The 9,663-nt window shown below is 32.6% G+C and overlaps 1 protein-coding gene across 2 annotated transcripts in view; it reads right to left on the bottom strand.

Moving 5' to 3' along the window:
* Window positions 1-1,827: 1,827 nt before the first annotated feature.
* LOC143249461 (sodium/calcium exchanger 1-like) overlaps window positions 1,828-9,663 on the bottom strand; it is a 104,928-nt gene continuing 97,092 nt past the window's right edge. For both annotated transcript variants that reach the window (XM_076499357.1, XM_076499358.1), the window contains exon 8: window positions 1,828-9,470. In XM_076499357.1, coding sequence (XP_076355472.1) covers window positions 9,094-9,470 — 377 coding nt within the window. In that variant the 3' untranslated portion in view covers window positions 1,828-9,093. The remainder of the gene's footprint in view (window positions 9,471-9,663) is intronic.

Below are 9,663 nucleotides of genomic sequence, written 5' to 3'. Positions count from 1 at the left end.
AAAAAATCAAATCCGTATTATCACATAACCTCTATCATGTTTAACACCGGACACAATGAGCTTTTCTTTACATTCTTCACCTCTTTTTCTCCAAATATACTTGTTTTCTTGGTGGAAAAAAAAGTTATTTGAATTCGTCGACCATAAAATCTGGCTGAAGAAATCATTGAGATTTTTCAAGCATCCAATGGAAAGTTATAATCACTTTTCTTGAAGCATTATTTTTTAATAGAGGTTTGTATCTTGATTTTTTCCCATGGATATTTATGTTAAGGTATTATTAAACGGTTTGCTCGTTAATTTTTCTATATTCATTTAGTTGCGGTGTCGGGCCTGGCATGGCCAGGTGGGTTAAGGCGTGCGACCCCTTAATCTGAGTGTCGCGAGTTCGCACCCACGTCGCACCAAACATGCTCGCCTTTTCAGACGTGGGGGTGTTATAATGTGACGGTAAAAGAGCAGCCCAAGAGTTGGCAGTGGATGGTGATGACTAGCTGCCTTCCCTCTAGTCTTACACTGCTAAATTAGGGACGGCTAGCGCAGATAGCCCTCGAGTAGCTTTGCACAAAATTCAAAAACAAACAAAGCATAAGCAAGTTTTGATGTCAGCTTTTTGCAGTAATCCTAGGATTTTACCAAGATACTCGAACATATTTATTTCAGGTTTTGCAGAAATCTTGCTTGTCTCCTTTTTACACCTGGAGCTAGTCGTTTAATTCCAGTTATTTTGTGTGTGTATTTGCCGATAATAAGGCTTGGCATGGCCAGATGGTTAGGACTCTCGACTAGCAATCTAAGGGTCACGGGTTCATATCCCCGTCACACCAAACATGCTCTCCCTTTCAACTGTGGGGGCGTTATAATGTGACGGTCAATTCCACTATTCATGGGTAATAGAGTAGCTCAAGAGGTAGTGATGACTAGTTGCCTTTCCTCTAGTCTTACACTGCTAATTTAGGGATGACTAGCGCAGATAGCCCTCGAGTGGCTTTGCGCGAAATTCAAAACAAAGCCAAACAAAATTGTCGATAATAGCCCACACAATGATCTTGGTGAACCACGATTTTCTGTTATCTTATTTTTCTAGTTGTTTCTTCTGGTTTTATTGGTTGTATTATTTCCACTTTGTGATCGTTGCTGCACTCCAGTTTTAATACTGGTTTGATTAGTTGTATTATTTCCACTTTGTGATCGTTGCTGCACTCCAGTTTTAATACTGGTTTGATTGGTTGTATTATTTCCACTTTGTGATCGTTGCTGCACTCCAGTTTTAATGCTGGTTTGATTGGTTGTATTATTTCCACTTTAAGATCGGTGCTGCACTCCTGTTTTAATATTTTCTACTTTTTTAAGATAACAGACTTATAATTTATTTTCACCACGTGATGATTATGGATTTATCCATTTTACAGTTATCGTAGTGTGTAGGAGTCGAATTACATGACTGTTAATAATTAACAACTTGTCTCTTTCATTCAAAACATGTTTTTGCCTAAACACTTTTGTCAAAGTGTAATATTAGTTTTTGCGGATTGTTTATCATTTACATTATATATATATTTTTTACGTTATAGTAAAGCTGAATCTCTAATTTATATTTTTCAGCAGAATGATTAGAACGGACATAAGTTAGTTTCTTTGGGTCCTCATTTTCTTCAACTGACCAAATACTTGTGTCTGCGACTGTACACACCGGTCACAGAATCGAAGAAATTTCGACCCAACTCGAGGTATTGTTTGTTGCTTTTTCAACGTACGTTTAAATCTACAATATTAAGGTAAATCGCAACAGTTTGGAAATAAAACGAACTACCAACGTAGTGAACGTCAATTATTTATTAACAGTAAATATTTTGCAGAACAAATACAAACAAATTCACAAAAATTCAACATAAAGAAAATACAATATAAATCATTGATAGGACAAACTACAGTTCACAATGGGATTCAACTATTCAAATTTCTTTTTTGAAGCGTCAATTTGTTATATATTTATATGTAATTGTACAAACAATAAATGTAGTGGTTTCTTCAAATTATCCACAACGAAGGTTATAAGTCATGCACATTTCCCTGAAGATAATCTTAATTTGCACATTATTCACACTTCACCTACAGACCAAAGCAGGCAAGTAAGTATCGTACGTTGTCTTAATATCATGAACCTTTGCCTTATTTTATAATTATTAATATTTTTCAAACACACACAAACATTTCATTCCAACTGTTACGATATTTTATCGGGTAAGATATTGTAATACTGTTAGAGAACAAATTACAAACATTTCAGATAAAACTGAGTATACAACAACTATAAGCATTAATTTCAAAGAGAATAAGCAATAGTTTTTTTTAAATGGCCTCGAACCTAACATATTGACCGAGTGTAGTGCAACTAGTTGAGAACGATAATTATCTGAGAGTCAAATGGAACAGACAATCTGAACTGTTCGAAAGACAATACTTTTAGTTCCAAACAATACCATTTACCTGGGCAAAATGTAACGAATACATATTTAAAATCTAATAACCAGTAAAACAGCTCACTTGTACATAAAAATACATACATTAGTGTTAAAGAATCATCAGTATTTATTTTATCGTTAAAAACTTTTACGTCTAGATATTATAATAAATTCAAAAGACAGTTAATAACAATGAAGCCCTAGACATCGAAAAAGCGTGTTTGTATATTGGACATGTAGGCTACAAGTGGCCCTCTAATGTGATGGTAGGATAAAAAACAAACAAACGAAATTCTTAAACTGGACTTTCCGATGTTGACGAAGAACGAAATTGGATTTATATAAATTTAATTATTATACGAAATAGAATTAGTTAAACAGCAGAATGAAACTGCTGTAACAAGAAAATCGTCAATGAACGTGACGAAAGAATGAATTAAAAGTAGTCTCGCTTAAACTATTTAGACTCAACGAAAGAAAAATACACAATATTGTAAAGATTTATTGGAAAAAAGTGATAATCTTATCTTTTACGGTACAAGGCTTAGGTTTTCTAATAAGGCAAATTTGCAATTATAGACACGTATTCAAAGTAAAAGTTATTTAATATTACTTTGACTAATAAGCTGACACTTGCGAGAAATCTTATATTTGTTAATAAATGAAAAATAGATTGAAAGGAAAGACAGAGCTCGAAACATCTGAATCTAAGATGTATAGTTCTCCATTTGTACTTCTTTTTAATAATAGTGTGTAAAAGATAATTCTATATTGTTTTATGCAAATATTGTATGAAATATAGTGAATACAACATAGGTATGTATAAATAACACGAACTAGTAACAATAACCTTAAAGATCGTTGTATGACATACTTTGAGTATAAATCATTTTATTTAGTCTCTTGTTAAATTATGAACGTTCGAAATTCAAGAAAACCAGAATCACACGCTGCGGTAATACATTTGGTGCTGGACTTAACAGTGTTCAAATCAACACTCTATAAAGTAGTATTGAAGCTTAAATAACTATATATTTTACATCTGTTAAACTACGTAAGGTGTGAACTAACCCTATTATTTTCCACCCTTTAACACACTGTCCTTCATTCATATAACAACCTTTTTAACTGACTGAAATGAATAACTCCACGTATCTAGAATCAAGTTAACTGCCTAAAATAACAACACAAAATACGGCGAGCCATAATTTATTTTAGATGTATTAAGGTTAAGTCGATGCGTATGTAAGTTTCACTAACACATGTTCAGAGAAACTGACTTTTAATGGTAACACAATAAATATTTAAAAAGGGAGACTCCTACAGTCTCAAAACATAACGAAACATCTACTCAATTCTTAATGTGTAAGCACGTTGAGACTGGGTACAGTTTCATACACTTAACATTAGTAGGAATGTAATACTTTGCAAGAGTTAAAACATACATACTTTACTAAAGAATCATATGATTAAATTTACTTGCAAGTTCAGCTTGAAGAATTGTACGCCATCCTTTAGTAACGTCCCTTTGCCCCTTCATCCCTATTTTAAATATTAAAATTATTTTATTATTTCAGCAGATTCAAGAAGATATGCCATTAATTGTTTGTTTATTTTTTAATTTCGCGCAAAGCTACACGAAGACTATCTGTGCTGGCCATCCCTAATATAGCAGTGTAAGACTAGAGGGAAAGCAGCTAGTCAACACTACCCACTGCCAACCTTTGGGCTACTCTTTTATCAACGAATAGTGGGATTGAAAGTCACATTATAACGCCCCCACTGCTGAAAGGGTGAGCATGTTTGGTGTAACGAGGATTCGAACCCGTGATCCGCAGATTACGATTCGAGCGCCTTAACCATCTGATTATGCCGTTAATACTCGTAGGTCTATCAAAATACGTCTTTTTTGCCAACAGAATGTGTTTAGTTTTATCCATATATTCGGGTAAAGGTTTGATATATATTTTTAACATTTGCGTTTATTCAATTTTTATTTCAAATTTCTTCCAGTTTGTCTTATTCAAGTATTACCACATTCCAATGTTAGTATGTTTACAACGAAAAAATTTTCAAAAAGTGATGTAATTATAAAAATGGCTAACATCAACCTTTCAAAAACAATACAAGTAAAACAGTAAGGGTGGCATTTGCAGCATCCTTACATAACAGCAGAGGCACACAGTGTATTAGAATGTTAACAGACAAAAACAGAGTAAATTAAACTTAATTGTTATTGAATAGTTGTATAATACATGTTAATTCTTGCCCATGTTCTTATGTTGGGATGATGTAAATACCATCCGTATTATCTTGTTATAAATGATTAATATTTGCCATCCCTATATTTACTTCTTTTTTGAAATTTTTTTTCTTGTTTCTTTTATTTCAATGTTTCAGTAAACATAGGAAGGTTATATTTATAATTAAGTTCTAAATACAACGAGGTCCAAACTCTAGCATTTACTCTATCTGTTATTGGCTGGTAATATCTGTTTAATCCTCTATTCAACCTAAAAAGTCAAACTTTTTGCTATGATATTAGAACCTACGACTCAGTCATTACATGAATATTATTATAAAAGGAAACACTTTATGTATTGCAAATTTCTGAGGGCCTTTTAAGAAGACATTTAAAAGTAACATTTCGATGAACAATCCGAGCCATCCCTGACAAGTTTGTTTTTTTTTGCGAGCTCAACTTTGTCTTCAGTTATATTAAAAACTTCGCCAACCTTGTTCATCGGAATATATATACAGGAAATATATTTCGTTGTTGTTGCTCTATCTTACAAAATAAACCAAGAAGAAGAAGTGATAATACAAATGATTTTATTAATATTTTCAGGGAGTGTTTTTAACGTAATAGTTCAACCTCTCTATTTTTTTAATGTCTTAAACAGCCATGTCAATAATATCAGGATTTAAACCTCTTCCTACTTAGATAACTGATAATCACTCGTTTAAACATAACTCATTGCTAACATGTTCTAACTTACAACACAATCTTAAGGTCCCAACGATATATCAGTAGTAAGCAGTGATTGTTAGTAATTGTGTACAACATGATTATCGAGAGTGGTTTGTGATAAACTGTAGCTTCCCGAGTTCACCTTATTTCTCGTAACTAAAATATACAATAAAGACAACGGTTAAGTAAGTTTTATACAACTGTCATCGTTATTAAGATAATTAGTAAAGACACTTGATTACTTTTAACATGTTAATGAATTAAAAACCTGTAATTAACACACGTTTATTATAATTCTCGGTTTATTTTCCGCTTTATTTAATGCTCAGCCTATGAGCAAATTACGCAGTGATGGAGATAATGGTGAATCCATAGCTAAGCCTTCATTCTGTTTATATACTTTACTCTTAATTTGAAAAAAAAGGTATATTTTCAACAACGTTAATCACGTCAATTATTTCTAAAGCTGAGTTCTTATTCTCTTATTCTATTAATAGCTTTTTTCACGATTACTTTAGTGAATAATGAAACAACAAAGACATTATAATGTAATTCTTATCTAATGTTGAATCTTTTGAACGAATGCTAAAGAAATTTCAACTGAATAGATTTTAATCCATTAAAATATAATATGAATTTTGCTATATTGTACGTCTAAATATTAGAAACAACATGTACAACTATCCTCGATGCTTTGGTATTTAGACACAGAATATAATACAGATATTTTGAAAATGCAAACACTCTCATTTTAACATATTCATTATATGCTATTAAACGTATTTTTAACCTTTTAAAACTTATTTAATACAGTTAATTTTTAAAATATTTATACACGAGTAGTGAGTCTAAGATTATACAATTAGGTATAAATAACATAGTTTCAGTCACTATGTTTTGATGTTGAAGTCAAACAACGTGAATTAGTAGCAGTAAGACTTATTTATACTTTTAGTGTGAGTATTATAATGAATAGAGAAAAATCTCAAACTACACTTCAGAAGCACGTATTTGTAATGAATATTCCAGGCAAGAGATGAAAGTTTAAGGTTTTCTAAAGGATTCTATAGGTCCTTAATCGAAATTATGTATGTTCTCAGACGCCATTTTGAATATTTCATAGCATGTGTGTACTTTCTTATAGCAAAGCCACATTGGGCTTATCTACCGAGGGGAATTTGACCTCTGATTTTAGCATTGTAAATCCGTAGACTTACCACTGTACCAGCGGGGGGCATTTCATAGTATATTTATAGATTGGTGATGAAATGGGTTATTGTAAGCTAAATACATGATTTGGTTAGTTTGTCGTTTCGCACGTTCTATGTTGCAGCTAACAGAGCTTTCCACGTTTTTTTTTTACAAATACGTTTCAAATATTAATTGCTCGAAGGTCTTTCGAGTCTATTTTATTAGTTAATTTCATTTTAATAAGTTACAATTATCAATAATCTTAATACACACAGGGTATTTACAAAAGAAATCATACTACTAGTCGCATGTATTTCGAAATCTTATACGGTATATAGAAAACTGGGCACCACATGTACAAATGAATATATTATTACAAGCTTTGACAACAAGAACAAATTGAGTCAACATTCACGATATTGGCTATATTTCATTCTTACTGTAAAAACCTCTAAAATGTTACGAAATTAGTTAGAGAGATTGCTGATAAATGATATCATGAAATTATTCATTGGTAAATAGGCAGTACAAGGTAAGAAATATCTACAACTACAAATGATTGAGAATAATAAGTATGAGTACTAAAATCGATCTAATATGTTCTCCAACTAAACACTAGAACATCCACGAAACGTGCTTTAACTTCCTTCTTTTGGTCATGCTTAACCTATGTCTAATAAGATAGACATCCATAATCAATCAATATAACAATGACTAATGCATGCTATCGACATATCTCAAGGAAAGAAAGCTACATGCTGGAAAGGATAACTGTGAACAGTATCCCTCATAATTCTAAAGTTTGGGCTGATCTAATGGAATAGGGGGATTTAACCGTCACTCTTATAACGCTTTCACTGCCCTAGAATGCGAAGCGATATTTTTAAGCAACAGGGCACGAACCACAGACCCGTAAATCCACAGTAAAAGCTTAGCTGGAAACTGATATGGTAAAGGCTCAGAAGACTAAAGAAATTTAAGGAAAGATTCTGTTTTCCATCATAAAGAGTAATGATAGCATTCATTCGTCTTAATAAACATCATGAGGTTGTTTTCATATGACATGATAAGTGCAAAGAACATTATTAAGCTATGTCAACAGGACTGACGAAACGAATTTCATGGGAATTAATTTAACGTGACAGGACAGGCCAAATATTTAACATGATAGGTAACCATTTAGGTTGTCATTTTTGTTGTTTCTTCCTCAGTTCCAATTATTACGTTATTAAAGTAAATATCACAAAATTACATCTGCTTCAAAATAAAAAAAAAATCTTCAGATGAACTTTAACTAGAAAAACCCTAATAACAAGTACTAATATCTATATCAAAGTTAAAATGCTCAACTGAATTAAATCTTATGGAAAAAGACTTAGTGGTTTTACATGGTAATGTTATTGGAACATTCGAAATTGATAGTATAATTAACACTGTCTGTAACCGAACTGTTGTGATCAACTTTACACATTAACTAAAAACAGTTCTTATAAAATGTAAACAAAACAAAATAAATCACAGTCATTTGATTTGTAACTCTAAAGCCATAAGTTGCCATAAAAATGTCTACCAAAGTAAATAAAATAATAGGACTTAAAGTGAGGATACTTTGACTTATAAAGGAAAACATCCCCCGTTTAACATTTTTTCATAGAAATTTACAAGTTTTTGTATAACAAAGCAAAGAAATGAATTTAATATAAATTTTCGTAGTAGCCACTTTGAATAGGTAATGTTTCTCATATGGCACTTCATAAGGAACGGATACAACTAGAAACTTTTAAAAAAGTAAATTGCCTTTGTTGTCGGTTACCGAAAACTCCAAGTAAGATGGAACTGAGTAATTGAGTGTTGCATAGCCAAGCAAAACCAATATACGCAGTAACATTGTGTTATTTAATCAATAAAAGAATAATCAACATTTGAACAAAAAGGAAACAAAGTGAGGCGTTGAATGAATTTCCAGGCTAATTTTGGACATTGTCCTTTTTTTAATGAAGCGAGATTTCAAGAGCAACGTGACAGATCTGACTCGGAGAGACATTAATTTCCACATGCTCATATTCCTAATCGCTGCTCGTTTGTTCTATCGAGGCGTTTATTGAAAAACAAATTGTGAACTGACTGTAAAATATGTTACATGCTTTCGAGTATAGTCAACCGACAAAATAAAAGTTTAGTTTCTTCATCGGATTTCTTCACGGATTCAGGTTGAAATTAATATATATTTCAGGGGCACGTGATAACAGTAGCGATCTTTCAGACCTACTGTTCCCAAAATATGTTATAACGCGTTTCGCAAATTTCAGTTTTTTTGTTTATTTTTCGAAGACAGGAAGAAGGAAATGTATCTCAAGTTTAAGTCATTCCGGCATCTACTACCAAAGGTGGTTTCCAACAATTGCACTCTTTTTCTTGCAGGTCTTTCAAATTTATCCTTTGGCTTTTATTTCGGTTCATCGCAATTCAGAAGCCAGGAATGATGCCGTAGGCTTCCAAGCTGGACATTAGCACATAAAATAACCAGAAAGATACAAACACAATAGAGGTTGGTAACTTGTATTTCATAGGTCCTCCTAACTCACCTCCTATTACTTTAGAACGGCGACAAAGTAGAATGGTACAACAGATCAGAGCACAGACGCAGAATAACGTCACAGAGAAGGCTAGACTACCAGGATTCACAAAGAACTGATCACCCTTTGCAGCATGGTACACAGCTGCTATGGACCAGGCAATCCCAATTCCAAGGAAAACATTGACAGCATTACTCCCGGTGACGTTTCCGATTGACGAATCAGCGAAACGGTCGTTAACTGCTGCTACTTTGCTGGCAAACGTGTCTGAAATACATAATATTATTGTAATATCTACCGCTAAGTTACTTTTGTATTGTGGAACAATGATAAAACAAATCGCAAAATAATACATCCGATTACCTGACTGCTTTCAGATGGTAGATTTTCCTTATTCAGGGGTTAAATGAGAAAATGTATTTCAGTATTTCCAATCCCTTTGCTTAATCACTTAAGTAAA

This window comes from Tachypleus tridentatus, chromosome 4 (assembly GCF_004210375.1).
Source record: "Tachypleus tridentatus isolate NWPU-2018 chromosome 4, ASM421037v1, whole genome shotgun sequence".
Lineage (NCBI taxonomy): Eukaryota > Metazoa > Arthropoda > Merostomata > Xiphosura > Limulidae > Tachypleus > Tachypleus tridentatus.
Note: the sequence above shows the minus strand (reverse complement) of the source record. Positions and strands in the feature narration are given on the sequence as shown.